The 16450-nt window shown below is 42.6% G+C and overlaps 1 protein-coding gene across 6 annotated transcripts in view; it reads right to left on the bottom strand.

Annotated features, from left to right (window-relative positions):
• The window catches only part of myo5aa (myosin VAa), a 232756-nt gene that overhangs the window by 81357 nt on the left and 134949 nt on the right, over window positions 1-16450 (bottom strand). For all 6 annotated transcript variants that reach the window (XM_073033131.1, XM_073033134.1, XM_073033135.1 and 3 more), the window contains exons 10-12: window positions 8408-8673; window positions 5628-5709; window positions 418-558 (exon numbers count right to left, since the gene is read on the bottom strand). In XM_073033131.1, the coding sequence (XP_072889232.1) occupies window positions 418-558; window positions 5628-5709; window positions 8408-8673 (489 nt within the window). The remainder of the gene's footprint in view (window positions 1-417; window positions 559-5627; window positions 5710-8407; window positions 8674-16450) is intronic.

Here is a 16450-nt window from a genome sequence, read left to right as displayed (position 1 = left end):
ACTCGCAACTCAATACCATAACCACACAACCACTATTCTCACACAGTTTCAGACCAATGGTAAGCTGAAAGACACTTCACAGCTGATCAAGTTGGCCAAGCCTCGCTGGTCATGAACAGCATTCTGCTGCCTGAAATGTAGAGAATCATTTGTGGAGGCCAAGTCATTGGGTATATTCTAAAGCAGAGATTGATGGGCCCTTGATTAGCAAGGGCAACAAAGGTTATGCGGAAAAGGCAGGAGAATGGGGTTGAGAGGGATAGTAAATCGAAAGGTGAAGACTTGATGGGCTGAATAGCCTAATTCTGCTTTTGTGTCTTATGAAGCTAAATGTGTGACTGAGGAAGCTGAATTACTGTAAAGAGGCAAAAATAAGTCAGGGAACTCAATCTTCAAATGCGTTCTTGCTGTGATTACCTTACACTCCTCATCCAACAGGTCAAGAATGCCAAGTTTAGCTTCAATTAGGTTAATGCAAGGCTGATTATCATAAAAATCTATTAGCGTCCAAGGAATCTGTTCCTTCATGTACTCTTCCTGCTCCAACTTGAACACATGCTGAGAAGAAACAAAATTTTCAATAAATTATTAGTAGTTTACAATCTGATTAATGTGTTTATTAGAGGCAAAAGAAATTAACCTTTTATTCATACAATCAAAGGCAGCAAAACGATGGAGATTGAATGACATTCTGCTATGCTGCACATGCTAAATGCCCTCATCGTGACTGGGTTGCTATGGAGAAATATACTGATCATCAAGGCTGCTGCCTTGGAGGCTTTGCAGTGAGAAACATATACTAATTAGCACAAGACTCCAACAGCTTCCATTACTTATTCAAATACCTTTTAAAATTCAATCTCATATGCAGATAGCAGAACTCCGTCCAATCGTTGACATGTATTTAGCATTCTGTGCTCCTGTATTACATCTAGTTCTGATTTAACACTGTTTGATATGTTAAAAATAAAACCCTTCCCCTAGCTCACAGCAAGATCAGATACCCACTCCTGTCACCATATCAGCAGTACAAGTCAGTATCAGCTTTGCTACGTGCCTTACCTCTGGGAAATATGCTAGAATTTGGTGCATCCTATTGGCAGTTTACAGAGCAGAGTACCGTTGTGGTTAGGACAACCCTTTACAGTGTCAGTGACCTGCGTTCAATTCCCGCCGCTGTCTGTAAGGAGTTTGTATGTTCTCCTCATGGCTGTGTGGGCTTCCGCCAGGTGGTCCGGTTTCCTCCCACAGTCCAAAGATGTACCAGTTGGTAGGTCAATTGGTCATTGTCAATTGTCCCGTGATTAGGCTAGGATCGAATTGAGGCGGCTCGAAGGGCTGGGAGGACCTAGTCTGTGCTGTATCTCAGTAAACAAATACAATGTTTTGGCAGTAATACAGACAGAACCCCAATAACATAATTTTATTCTGACTGCATCATAAATTTAGCCACTGGAATCCACATATTCTTAGCTCTTAATTTGACCGTAAAATAAAGTAGAAGGTTTAGCCAAACAGCCCCTTGCACTTGCTCCACCACATGATAAGATACGCATTAATGTTTACCTGCATGAAAACCTTATACTGCCCTATCTCAGTCTTGTACTCTTGCAGCAACTGAATCTGCAATGACCTCTAGATAAGGGTTCTTACCAACCGGTGGAAACATTTCTTCCCTTCCCTGTTCTGAACAGGCGGCCAGTTAATGTGAACAGCGATTTAGATCGAAGATCAGGAAAGCAGGACAGAGGGAAAGGAGGGGTGTGGGGGGGGGGTGTGGATGTGAGGGGGTGTGTGTGAGCGTGAGGGGGGGAGGGAGAGAGAGAGAGAGTGTGAGAGAGAGTGAGAGAGTGAGAGAGTGTGAGAGTGAGAGTGTGAGAGTGAGTGAGTGAGTGAGTGAGAGAGTGTGAGAGAGTGAGAGTGAGTGAGTGAGAGAGTGAGAGAGTGAGAGAGTGAGAGGGAGTGAGTGAGAGAGAGGGAGAGTGTGAGAGAGTGAGAGAGAGTGTGAGAGAGTGTGAGAGAGTGAGAGAGAGTGAGAGAGAGTGAGAGAGAGAGAGTGAGTGAGTGTGAGAGTGAGTTGGAGGAGGAGAAGGGGTTTGCTTTGCTCCTATTGCTTGTTATATGTTGACTGCGTGTTGTTCTGATGAACACGATGGATGCAATGTTGGCACCAGAATGTGTGGTGGCACTCAAGGGCTGTCCCCAGTACATCCACAGATTGTGTTGTTCGTCAGGTAAACGGCACAATTCACTGTATGTTCTGCACGTGAGTGATAACAAATAAATCTAAATATAATCTAAATCAGAAAATCTGTGACCCCCCCTCCCCTGGGTCTAGATACAAGGAAAACATAAACTCAATATTTGCACAGCTAAACCACCTAAGAATTTTTGACATTTGAGATCAGTGCTTCTTCTACACTAAAGGTGCATGAGCTAAATCCATCCTCATCACACAATCCTTCATGCCAGACACCAATCTGGTGAGTCTTCATGATACTCCCTCCACCACAGAAACATCATTCCTCAGGGAAGGAGAGCCGACCTTGATTTGATATTCTGGGTGTGGTCTCACCAGGGTTCCACACAACTGGAAGAAGTTGACCACTATTACACTCAAAATCTTCTTTGATGAAGGTTAGCATCCCGTTCGTCTTAATTGGCTATTGGCATTGACGGGAGGGGTGGTACAGGAGCCTGAAGACCAAAACCCAGTATCTTCCCTCAACCACCAGATTTCTGAAGTCCATGAACCATTACTACTGTAACATAGTTATTTTTATGTCTTGCACTGTACTGCTGCTACAAAACAACAAACATCACAGCCTGTGTCAGTGATAATAATTCTGTACCTGCACGTCAACTTTCAATGGTTCACCTACAAGGACAATTAATGCCTACTTTCCCCCTCAACATTTTAAAAGCACTCCACAGCTGTACGTCTTCTACTGAAGTGGATGACCTCACATTTTTTTTTACACACATTATATCCATCCACCATATCTACAAATGTTTCCTTAACTTGCCTCTAAGCAGACCACTCACCTCACCAAGTCTCTCTGAGAGCTTCGCAGAGCCACACTGCCAGATGGTTTGTATCACCTTGAGTTAGATTACACTTCTCCTCCCAACCAGATCACTGATCTAGACTGTCAAAACCAACCCACCAGTCACAGCCTTTCTACCCAAAAATGACCCATCTATTCCTCCCCTTTTCTGCCCTTTAATCCACTTTGGTACACTATCCACAACAGCGCAGGTACTCATTTTGTTTTATCAGCCGCTTGTATAATAAACTGCATGCCATGAAAAATTAATTATCCACTTCAACCATGCTGAAGGAGGTGGTGTTGGGAGTAAAGCTCTACGACTAATTCAGTTGGATTTAAGTAAAGCTGTGCTCGGCGTGCTCTCAGATTAGCCCGGTGCTCAGAGTCTTCAGGTCTGAAACAGACCGCATTATAGTAAATCTGTGGAATTTTTACCACGAGCAGCTGTGGAGACCAAGTCATTGGGTGTACTTAAGGCAAAGATAGGTTCTTGATTAGCCAAGGCATCAAAGGGTATGGAGTGAAAGCAGGGGAGTGGGGATGACTGGAAGAATTGGATCAGCCCATGATTGAATGGTGGAGCAGACTCAATGGGCCGAATGTTCTACTTCTGCTCCTATATCTTATGACCCAGAACATGCTCCTCTCAATTCAGAGCATAAACTAAAACTGGTTTGAGCTGATGGTTGATCGGTACTCAAATAAAGACAGCAAATGATCTCAGTGATTTACTTATGTTATGGCAGAAGCCTTGATGGATAGAGCAAATGTTGAGGGAGTGCCACTGTCGTTCACCGTGGGCAGAGCAGAATAAAAACATGAGATTTCGATGCATAAAAACAAGAACAGTCAAGATGGGAAAGTTTCTTCCCTCCGGACATTAAGCCTCTGAATTAACCTGCCGCATGGCATTCAAAATGTCACCAGTTAACCTGTCCTGTACCTTACAATATTTAATTTATGTTATTTATTTATGCATAACTTATCTGTAGATTTTATCCTTACTTCCCCAAGTTATTGTGTGATATATATATGCGTGTTATGTGTAAAACTGTGTTTTTTACCCTGGTCCAGAGAAATGTTTTCTCATTTGACTGCATACATGTATAACTAAATGACAATAAACTTGACAATTTGTCTTAAGATGCAGGAGAACAAAAACATTGAAAAATCCACCACTGAGATATTTCCACCAATTGGGCAGCAAACCATTTATTTTAACTCCTATCAGCCGCTGTATGATTGGTGACCCTTTTGAGGGAAAGTTGCAGGTCCCAACCCAGCAACACCAGCACAAAACAGTGGGCGTGCTGCATTGTGAAGGGCCATCTTTTCAATCAGATGTTAAATCAAAGGCCTGTTTGCCCTCTCAGGCAGAGAAAAGGTTCAGCTCAGGGGTGGCCAACCTTTTACATTCTATGCGTCAATTTTGTCACACACGAGTTCAGACGCGCCATACAACTCCTGTACCCCCATTCAATTCTTGTAAAAATATGTTAATATAGAACTCCTGTACCCCCATTCAATTCTTGTAAAAATACGTTAATATAGAACTCGCGCGTGAAAAAATCGACACGTGGAATGTAAATGGTTGGCCACCCCTGGTTCAGCTGCACCGTTCCAGAGAGCAAGGAAGTGCGCCCTTGTGTTCTGGTCAACACGTATTCCCCCATCTGGCATCACCTGGGGGATTTGCTTCTGATCATCGTAACACTTGTGAGAGCTCACGGTGAGCAGGTTGACTGCTGAGTTGCTACAACAGTGACGTACAATTCAAAAGTACTTAAACACGACGACAGCCTGTAGAGGCGGGGTGTAGAGGTTTTACTGGCTGCTCGCTGTGCAGAACCTACTCTCTCCTTGGCATTACAGGGGGCTGCAGAGAAAGGAGCCGTCAGGACCGTCACAGAGGCTGCAGAGCGAGCAACCAGGTGGCTGTGGATCAAGAGGTGTGACTCGTAGACCAATGCTGCTGGGACACAAGGCAGGGCCTGATCAACCCTGGCTGGGTCACCTGGGTGAGAGCATCTGATATTGAAAGACCCAGAACACCCGATGACCCAGGTAACATCACTGATGATGTGATACGACCAGCACATCCCGAGATGTATCTCAGCATCAGGTATTACTCTCTTTCTTCTAATTTCCAAAGTAAAATCACTCCCAGCAATATCTTTTTTAAGCCCGTGCTGGTGTAATCAAACTTGTTTTTCACTCCTTTCTCCTCCCTTCACATTTGCCCAAAAGGATTCATTTTATTCTCATGATACAAGTCTGCCTCGGACCTGACTTCTGGGCAGCGAGCTGATACTTCCTCAACTGCCGTTTCTCTCGCAAAATCTCTGCATGCACACTAAATGAGTCAAATCTTGTTTAAGGGAAGCGCAAGGAAGTAGCACAAAACAGGACTGATCATATTGGCACGCTTATAATACACTTCTAACACTCGGCTCCTTTGTCACTGATTGAACTGAATACAGTCTATTAGACAGCAAGACAATACAACATCAGCAATCTTCTGAAACAAGCATCTCCCTCCAAGATCATCAGCTACAAGAATAAAAAAGAATCACTCACCATATTAAACTGCTGCTGTAACTTCTCATTTGCATAATTGATGCAAAACTGTTCAAAACTGTTTATTTCAAAAGTCTCAAACCTGCACAAAAAGAGTAACAGATAAACAACAAAAAGGCACCGATAAATGAAAGCACCTAGTAAAAAAAGAGCGAGAATTAATTTCAAGAAACATTCACACGACGGGCTGGGGGGAATTAGCATCCTCTTGCTGGGTGACCACATCTGTTAGATCAGGTGCTCAATAAATTTCAGTATTTCAATTTAATATCAGAGAATGTATACGATATACAACCTGAAAGTCTTGCTCGTCGCAGACATCCACGAAAACAGGAGAGTACCCCAATGACTGAGTGGCAGTAAAAACGTTAGGACCCCAAAGCCCCCCTTCCCCCCTCCCACACTCAAGCAGCAGCAAAGCATTAACCCTCTCCCTCCCACTCTTATTCCTGCAAAAAGCATCAGCACCCACCACCCACAATAGCAAAGCCCCCAGGAGAGACCATGGTCTGCAGTACAGGAAAACTAATTGTTCACCCCACAATTCGACATGCCACAAGCTCGTGCCCTCTCTCCTTAAAAAAGGGGCAAAGAGGTGCCACACAGCAAGAGGGGAGACCAACTAAAACAAACAACTCGCTGCATCGCTCGATTTCCATGGAGTTCTCGAATTGATCAACTGAGTTAACTTGCCATCTCTAAGAAGGAGTTTCTCAAGGGTGCAGGATGGGACGCTCACTCACAGCTGTGAAGTGGGCGGGACCCATCAATTCATTCATCCCTATAGCTGAGATACATAGGAGGCATGAACTGGACAATTACTGTATCAGGAGCAAGTTCACTACACTCAGCTTCCACCAAAAATGCAGGAGTCTGTCTCATATCCGTTCGGTAGTGGATTGCTAATTCCGAGGCACTGCCAAGGAATTTACAGGTACTTTATGAAAGAGGAAAGAAATTTAATACAATCAGTCATCGACTTTGGAGCAGCTTCCCAGATGTACGGAGAAATTATTCTCCATCTCTGTCACTGAAAGGTAATAAACAGTGCCGTCGACTTCAATGGAACCAAATTTCAGGAGCAGAGTACAGATACCTACATTGTACCATCAACAGATATGAAACCGTACAAAATTGCACCCTTTCATTTTTGCGGTAATGCTCAATACAGACCAGACAACAAAATATTAAACCAAACACCGCAGAGTGTGTAAATCAAACCAGAGGAAGTGCACTTAAATTTTAAAGGTGCTTGTTGTGCCCAAGTCGTGCCAGAGGCAAAGACCAGGGAGAACAACCAAAGGGCTAATTCTGGTGTGGAACGTTGTAATTTCCACTTCAAGTGAGAACCAAGGAGCAACTTCATTTTGTGTAGGTTAGTCCAAAGTGCAGAGAAAGTTACTCAAAGGCAAAATAATGAGGAAACTGAAGTATGAAATACAAACAAAATATCCTGAAACATAGAGCACGCCAGATAGCAACCATGGAGAAAGAAAGAAAATTAGTGTTTCAGATCAATGACCTTAATCTGTTGATCTAAAATCTCTTCCAAAGAGCAGATCATCAAACCACAGATCCAAATGAGCAAAAATTAAAAAGCATTTCTGGACAGAGAAAGGGGTCAGGCGTGGTGTGGGTTCCCAGACTTCGTTTTGGAGACCAAGAACACAAAAACAACCTCTTGCCGTCATGGCAGAACAAGACGACTTTCCTGAAGGAGAGGGCCAACAAAGGATCGTGGATAATATTGTTGAGATCTATAGCGCCTTCGCACACCCTTCACTTTACAAGAATTCGAATCTTAAAATAAATCCTGAATACAATAAGCTATATAAAAATAATCAATAAAACACCACCAAATCTGATCATTGTGGTAACCACATTCGTTAAGCAGCTATGAAATGGGGACATTTGATTGAGGGGAGAGAGAGAGAGAGAGCTTGTGGTATGTCGAACTACCAGGTGAACGAGTAGTCTTTGGGGCACTGCAAGTCTGTGCCTATATTGATGCTTTGCTGCACGCTCGAGCACTTGGTGCAGGGTGCCGATGCTTTTTTGCTGGTGGTGGGGGGAGGTCATTGCTTTGTTGTTGCTTATGCATGGGAGGGGGGAGCTGAGGGGGGGCTGTGGGGTTCTAACATTTAACTGTCATTCATTCTTTGGGACACTCCTCTGTTTTTGTGGATGTTTGCAAAGAAAAAGAATCTCAGGATGTATATTGTATATATTTCTCCGACATTGAATGTACCTATTGAATCTTGGTTGGTATGAACCACATTTGGGCCAAAGGGCCTGTTTCGATATAATTACATGTATCTAGAGAAACTGGCATTACTAACAGTACCTCTGAAATTACTGGACCCTCATTAAAACTATCTGTTTTAATAATTTCCCAAAGATCATTGCCTTAACGAATGTGGTTACCACAATGATCAGATTTGGTGGTGTTTTATTGATCATTTTTATATAGCTTATTGTATTCAGGATTTATTTTAAGATTCAAATTCTTGTAAAGTGAAGGGTGTGTGAAGGCGCTATAGATCTCAACAATATTATCCACAATCCTTTGTTGGCCCTCTCCTTCAGGTAAGTCGTCTTGTTCTGCCATGATGGCAAGAGGTCGTTTTTGTGTTTTCATATACATTTCTCTGACATGTTGACCTAATAGTTGATATTAGAAGTTAAACTCATGAAAGAAAAATACAAAAAGCAATCTAATGTAGTAGTTCAATAAAAATTAATGGCCATGATTTCCACAAAAGTAAGAACAAACCACTCACCCGTATATGTCCAACACACCGATGAACGAATGTTGCTTTACTGACGCGCGAAGGGCTTTGTTGACATGGTGAACTATCCAGTTGAAGAGGCTAGCATAGATATGCTTTGCCAGAGCATCCCTGGCATTGAGGGCCTGAAATTTGGGCATGGGCTTGATATACGTCTCTGACCCTGTGATGATCTTCCTGTGGCACAGCCAGTGAGCCATCTGCTCATAGTCCACACCCAGCAGATCACAGAAGATGACCAGATGTTCTGAGTTAGGCTGCCAGGAACAGAAAGTTGCATCAGAATCACATGTACCCAACGGCTCTATATACACAACTCATTTATTTTTTAAATCAATTAGGCAGCATATGAGGTATTACTGCTGTAAATGGTGTGCAGTCAATCCACTTTTCAATTATGTTAGGCACGCTAACAAGGGGCACTTTTGCAGGTGTTGCGCTGTTTGGTTCTTCTGCTCTCCTTGGAAATGTCCTCTCGGGCATGAATATTACAGTGAGAAACAGATTCACATCTCTGAGAAGCTGAAGATGCCAATGTGACTTACACATATCATCAGATACAGGATCAGCCTTCTCTGCAGAATTCTCTACAGATCAAAACACCACATTTTTCAACAGCTCTTCAACAGCCTGGATTTTTCTTGTCAGGACTACAGAGATAAAGAGCAACCTGGCCACTGAAATCAAGAAAGGGCACAACTCAATCTCTCAGGAATGAGGAGCAACACCTCATATACTGTCTGGGTAGCCTCCAACATAAAGGCATGAACATATTTTTTTAAACTCTGGTGATTTCCACCCCCCACCCCCCCCCCCGATTTACCATTCCCTATTCTGGTTCCTCTCTTTCCCCTTCTCTTCTCCTCAGTTGCCCATCACCTCCCTCTGGTGCCCCTCCTCCATCCATTTCTCCCATGGTCCACTGTCCTCTCCTATCATATTTCTCTTCTTGAGCCCTTTAACTTTTCCACCTGTCACCTCCCAACTTCTTACTTCACCACCCACTTTCCTCATCAACTACCTTGCCCCTCATCTGGTTTCACCTATTCACCTTCTAACCACTCCTTCTCCCCCCCCCCCACCATCTTTTTCTGGCTTCTTTCAACTTCCTTCAGCCCCCGAACGGTCGCAGCCTGAAATGTTGACTGTTTATTCCTCTCCACAGATGCTGCTTGTCCAGCATTTTGTATGTGTTACTCTGAATTTCCAGCATCTCCTGCGTTTGTCCACAATTCAAAAATCATGTATGTAATACAAGTGAATTGAATAAATGTCATTCTTAGTTAGAATCTAACACATAATCATTAACATTTATTTTGCATTGTTACTTGCCTATTTGTCCATTTTACCATTTTGAATAAGCAGCCTATGTAGTAAAGAGCACAGCACTTTACGGCTTACTCAACACACAGTTCCTTTGGGAGACAAGATCATCGCTGTTTAAAATAGCCTTTTATGCATTTTGAAAGACTCTAGGGCATTGGGTTGAAAATCAATTGCCAAGGTGTAATTTTGTTATTGATCATGAAAGCGCAAGGACATTTAGCGCAATACTAAAAGAACTGGGAAGGGATAAACATTAACTGGAGAAAGCAGCTTTAAGATAACTTGAACATTATGATCTAGTGTTGTAAATTTTAAATTAATTCTTCAATCTAACACAAACACTATCGTTTATTAAAACAACTCACTTACATCACTCACCGGATTTCTCATCTAATTAATTTAAAAAGGCTATGTCTAAATAGCTTGTTATCACATCCTTTACCAAAATGCTTCACTGGTAATAAATTTTTTTAAAGAAAGAAAAGCCAACACGCTGATAACGGAGGCACATAGCAGAAGGGAAAAACTATTTGATCCATTAACTTGCACACAGACTGCAAGCCTGAAAGTGCTGGGAATTCAATAACTAGAGGAGACTGGGGCAATCAGTGACAAGGAAACGTTGCAGAACTATGTGGCCAGAGCACAAGAATTGGCCTAATGGAACTGCCCCTTCAAAGCGCTTATCACTGACAGGATTCCTTCAGTGACACAACATCATAGATTTTTTTCCCCCCATTATGTTCTTGTCATTTTTAATTTGGCAGCCTTTCTGCACCTTCTAAAAACCACACCAATAAAGATGAGTGGATGCTTTAACTGTGGTTTAGGATGAATATTTATTAATAATGCCAAGAGAGTCTCTTACAGCTCTTAGTTCCATTATTATACATTGGGTGATTCTATGCCATTCCTTGAAGAAGCAGACTTCTTCCAATGGCTTGAACTTTATGAATACCTTAAATAATCCTTTTAAAAATAACATTTTAGCTTGGAGCTCGTCATTTGTAAACTAGCAGCATGTTTTATTATCACACTGAAAGCCATTTTGAGGTTTTAGTGGTGAAGATCCACACCACTCCAGGGATCTCCTGAAGCCCGTGTCCAGCCTCAAAGTACAGCCTGTCTAATCCTCGCCGTAGGATTGACAGCCATTTCCTAGCTCCTGCCGGACTAGTCAAACATCTAGCCTGAGGTAACTCCCCCAGCCGGACTTATCTCAATTCCATCACCGAGCTGAAGAAGAAATCTAATATTAGAATGAGCGAAGATCATCCAAAAAGACAAGTCTGTGTCATAATCAAAGAATAACAACGGCTGCATTCTGACTGGCTGCAACAACATCTGGTTCAGAGGCTCCAATTCAAGAGTTCGAAAAAGGCTGTAAAGTCAGCCAGCTCCATAGAACATAGAAAACCTACAGGTCCTTCGGCCCACAAGGTTGTGCTAAACATGGCCCTACCCTAGAAATTACTAGGTTTACCTCTGGCCCTCTATTTTTATAAGCTCCATGTACCTTTCCAGAAGTCTCTTAAAAGACCCTATTGTATCACGGGCAGAAGCCTTTCTGCTATTGAGGACATCTTCAAAAGATGGCATCCTTTGTGGGTCGAATGACCCTTTTTGTGGACTTCAGTTCAGAACGCCATTTGGTTGCGTTTACTGCTTGTGTGGTTTTTTTCTCTGCACAGTGTGTGTTTGATGGCTTTCTATTTTAAAATGTGTTCTATTGGGTTTCTTTGTTTCATGGCTGCCTGTAAGGAAATGAAACTCAAGGTTGTATAGTGTATACGTACTTTGATAATAAATGAATTTTGATCCAACATTAAAGACATGCCTGTTTCTCATTATTAACCATCAGAGCAAAGCCTGAAGAGCCAGACTCAATGATTTAGGAACAACTCCTTTCCTGCTGCCATCAGATTTCTGAATGGTCCATGACATACCTCATTTCTGCACTTCTTACTGTAATTTATAGTAACTTTATTTGGATGCACTCTACTGTACTACAAAATAACACATTTTACAATGTCAGTGATGATAAACCTGTTTCTGATAATGTCCTGAACTGACCACACCAGAGTGGAAGAGATCTTGTGACTTTCATGTCTCCTATGAGATGATTACATGCAGCTTTTATTTTGCATTCATTCCGTTCTACTGAAAACATGGTTAAAATAGTCGAGGCCTACAAGAGATTAGTGGCTTCTCTTAAAAAGTAAATCAGTTTCAAATGAGTTGGAATCCTGTCTTTGTGAATGTTTCAATGAGTGCTTTTTACACAACTGAATTCCTTGCACTAATGCAAACATGCTGCAACCTTCAGAGTTAAAGAAGCAGCTTGAAGTCTAACACTGTGCAGAAGTGATACCCAAAACTTGAGATTCTCCTATAAAAATAAACATTCGTGCAGGCTGCAGCTCAGCTTGAACTAACACAGAAACGTGATCAATAGACCCCAAGAAGATCTGCAGATGCTGAAAGTCCGAAACAGCACAAAACGCTGGAGGAACACAGCAGGTCAGACGGCATCCATGGAAATGAGTAAATGAGAGTCCTGATGAATGATGTCGACCCGAAACATCGACTGTTTACTCCTTGCCGTAGACGCCACCTGGCCTGCTGAGTTCCTCCAGCATTTTGTGTGTGTTGCTGTGGTCAATGGAACCAACTTCTGGAGGCAGACTATGACAAATCCTTCCACATATGAATTTCTAAAACACACTTATATTCCAGTCAAAATCATCAGTCAAAAAAATGAACCTTCTCTTTATTAATCCACAGATAACTGGCTTATGCCAACTTCTTTTGCATACTAAAACAGAGGCAAACTCCATCGTGATGTTTGAGATTGGGTGGGACTACATCCAGAGGTCACAGGTTAAGGGTGAAAGGTGAACAGTTTAAAGGGAACCTGAGGAGAAACATCCTCACAGAGAGGGTGGTGAGAGTGTGGAACGAGCTGCGAGTGCAAGTGATGCAGGCGAGCTCGTTTTCAACACTTAAGACGACGTTTGGATAGGTACATGGATTGCAGGGGTATGGAGGGCCATGGTCCCAGTGCAGGTCAATGGGAGTAGGCAGATTAAATGGTTGAACAAAGACTAGATGGACAATGTACAGAGTACAACTCAAAGTATAAAACAGTATAACTTCATGAAATGTGGCAAACAATGTGAGGTCAGAAATCAGATATGGAGAGGATTGAAGAGTTATGGCAAGGGCAAACAGGATGGAGAATGTCACACCTTAAATCGGGGAGGGGGAAGGAATCAAATCCATTATCACAGCGGCAATGAGTACTTGTTAAACAAAACGTTTGATATGAATATACACAAAGATTATCTCGTAGATAATTCTGGAGTCATAGAGAGGCACAATGTGAAAACAGGTCTGTCAAGTTTAAATTCTAGTTCAAGTTTATTGTCATTCAACTAGATACATTTATACCACCTCCGGGCCAAGTTCACAACACAGAACATGCAACTCACTCTCTCTCTCTCTCTCTCACACACACACACACACACACACGCAAAAAAATAAACAAATAAGGTGTATTTAGAACACAAGTTAAAATAATAAACAGTACAACTCCGCTGGCGCTTCATTTATGAGGAGGTCTGGATGGTGGTAAGGAGTTCAGGGGTCTAACGGCCTGGGAGAAGAAGCTTCTTCCCATCCCAACAGTCCCTTTCCTAAAATTACGATACCTTCTGCCTGGCAGCTGGGGGAGGGGGAGGTTGTTGGTGTCAAAAAAGATTGTTGGACAGATGGGAGGGATCACTGACAATGCTAATGTACTTAGCACTCCTGATAAATATCTCCAATAGGTGAAAGAGAGACCTGGACAATCCTCTCAGCAGTCCTTTGTAGGGTTTGCGGTCAGATGCCTGGCCATTCCCATACTAGACAGTGATGCATCTGGTCAGGACAGGACCCTCTCAGCGGGGTGGGGGGGGGGGGGTTCACTCGGCTCATTCTCCTCAGAAAGTAGAGATGTTACTGTGCCTGCTGTTGTGGGAACAAGCAAGATCACATGACTGAGTCCATGTCAACCATTATACATCCATTCTTACACTAATCCTACCCAAATCCATCGTATTTTTCCTTCAATAACTGTGTGTACACGTAGCATCATAAATCACAGAGCCCAGGGATTGGGTACATTAGTATTTATCCTTCCTTTGAGCCTCTTCCTGAACCAAATGTTTGCATTACTCCCTTCCTCACACTATCACCTGCCATTGATAGCTCGTTATTTGAATTCCCTGCTTGATTTCTTACTTCATTCAACTGGCCTTCTATCTCCATCAGGCCAGCCCTCCCAGTACTTTTTCCCCAGTCATGGGAAAGGAGGCCCCAGCTTGTTCAGAGATCAAAGTACATTTATTATCAAACTATGTATACATTATACAACTGTCGGGCGCTCAGTACCAGTAACTGTGGTGTTAACTGTTCAGGCTAACAAGATGGCTTCTCTGAATTGTTATAATGAAATGGCTTCTCTGTAATGTTATTTAATGCTGTAATGGGTTTCTGTGTCTGGAATGTTTGGGTTATGACTGCAGATAAGGGGGGGAACTAACCAATGGAGAATAGTTATGTTATCTTGTGTGTGTAAGCGGAGCAGGAGTTTGCAGTCTTTTTCAGGAGGCGAGCGAGGAGGACGGACGTGTGGGGAGCGGACAGTGGTTCCAGGGCGGTGGATAACTGGACGCCAGTGGTTCGGACGGTGGCCAAAGGCTCGGAAGGCCATTGTGGATGGAACTGGAGGCGTGAGCTCAAGCTTATTAAAATATTATGTGCACAAACTGATAAACTTACTGATTTGACACTTTCAGGTTATCTGTTTCTACTAACCCATCACTAAGAAATAACTATAAAGTTGCAATTATTTACTCACTTTTAGTGTATTGTCTGATATTTGTGTTGCGAGCGTGCACTGCGGGGGCACTGCACCATATTTACACTGAAGTATCGCACTATTGGCAGGGCGATGGCAGATCACCCTAGGTGAACGGGGCTAAATTGGGGGCACGCATGCTACACAACCTTGAGATTTGGCTCCTAACAGGCAGCTACTAAAATAAAGAAGCCCAAAAGAACCCATACATTAAAAAAAAAGACCTTCAAACACCCAATGTGCTGAGAGAGGAAAAGAAATAAATCGTGCATAAATCGTGTTGATCCTTTCTCAAGAGCCTTGCTGTCTTTGGGTGATTTTGGTATTCCCAGTGCCACTTACAGTATGCTACCAGAGCTCCAAGTGTAGCCATAGCAAAACATCATAAATATTTATCCTTACTGTTCTGCATTACCTTCTTGAAGAAATCCAGTGCTCAATTTCCTCCCTGACCATATTCCAACTTCTACTTATCATTCCTGTATTTGCCCATCAAGGTTCATCGGCTCCTCTTAAATCCTTGGACACCTTCTTCCATCCCCATTAACATGGACTCACCTGCTACGAATGAGCTGGAGGCCGCCAGTGTTGTTTCCCCATCATCGCATTTTCAGCTACTACCTCTGCTCTGCTGACTGTCAGTGTGGGAGGCCATTCAGCCAATCGAGTGAACGCTGACTCTTGAAGCAATTACATCCTCACTGATTATATCTCAGTAAGCAGCCCTCTCACATGCTAACATACAGGCAACAATTCTCTCCCACTCACCACTGAAGCTGGCACTTCTCGTCCTTGCTACAGTCCCTTCCCAGGGTACAGCCCTCGGCTGAACCAGACTCTTTAATTCTTCGTCACTTGCTAAATCCCAGAGCCCAACTACCTGTCATTTATCACCTGTCACCTTTACAAGATCTGCCTTTATTCCACCTCAGAGCAGATCACTGGAGACAGATATCCACAATCACATCACTGCCCCCCAGAATGGGCAATTTATTTCCGAACCTCCTTCACCAGATATGATCTTCAGCTGCTGCCAAACCTAGAGCCACTCTTCGCTCAACCAGAGATGCAGGCATTCATTCCAAAATATCCAAAATTTCTACTTCGATATTAAATGCAGTACAACCTCTTTGGACCGTAGCCTTTAGATGGGAAGAAGTCGTCTTATTTTCCTCAGTCCATTGTTCGCCCTTCATACTTGCAGGAGCTGGCTGGCCCTCACAGCCTTCCTTTAAAACGAATATAAGCCCTCTTTCTGAGCACAACCACAAACTGTCATGCTGCAGCAGCTAAATCACCATTATTTACCTAACTACAGAACAAGGCCATCAGACTGATGAACTCACGCTGATTTCAATGTACTCCATATTACACTGACCGGTCTATTTATAATAAATTATTATAAATTACTATGAGTGCACATGGCACATTTAGATGGAGATGTAACAAAGATTTTTACTCCTCATGTACGTGAAGGATGTAAGAAATAAAGTCAATTTAATTCAATTATTCATTTATTTATATTTGCCCTTGCACAATCTGTTGTCTTCTATGCTCTACTTGCTCTTTCATTGATCCTGTTTACTGTTACTATTCTATAGATTTGCCAAGTGTGCCCACAGGAAAATGAACCTTATGTGGTATGTGGTGATATGTATACACTCTGATAATAAATTTTAAATTGAACTTTGAAATGACCTCATCTCAGCCTGTAAGCAGGTATTTTATTTCTTTTACACACAATCCTTAGGCCTTTATGTACGTAAAGCCCTGGTTAAAATTCTTACTGCTATGCTGTTGGTATT

Source organism: Hemitrygon akajei, chromosome 30 (genome assembly GCF_048418815.1).
Source record: "Hemitrygon akajei chromosome 30, sHemAka1.3, whole genome shotgun sequence".
NCBI classification, from domain to species: domain Eukaryota; kingdom Metazoa; phylum Chordata; class Chondrichthyes; order Myliobatiformes; family Dasyatidae; genus Hemitrygon; species Hemitrygon akajei.
This window is presented reverse-complemented; position numbering and strand designations above follow the sequence as displayed.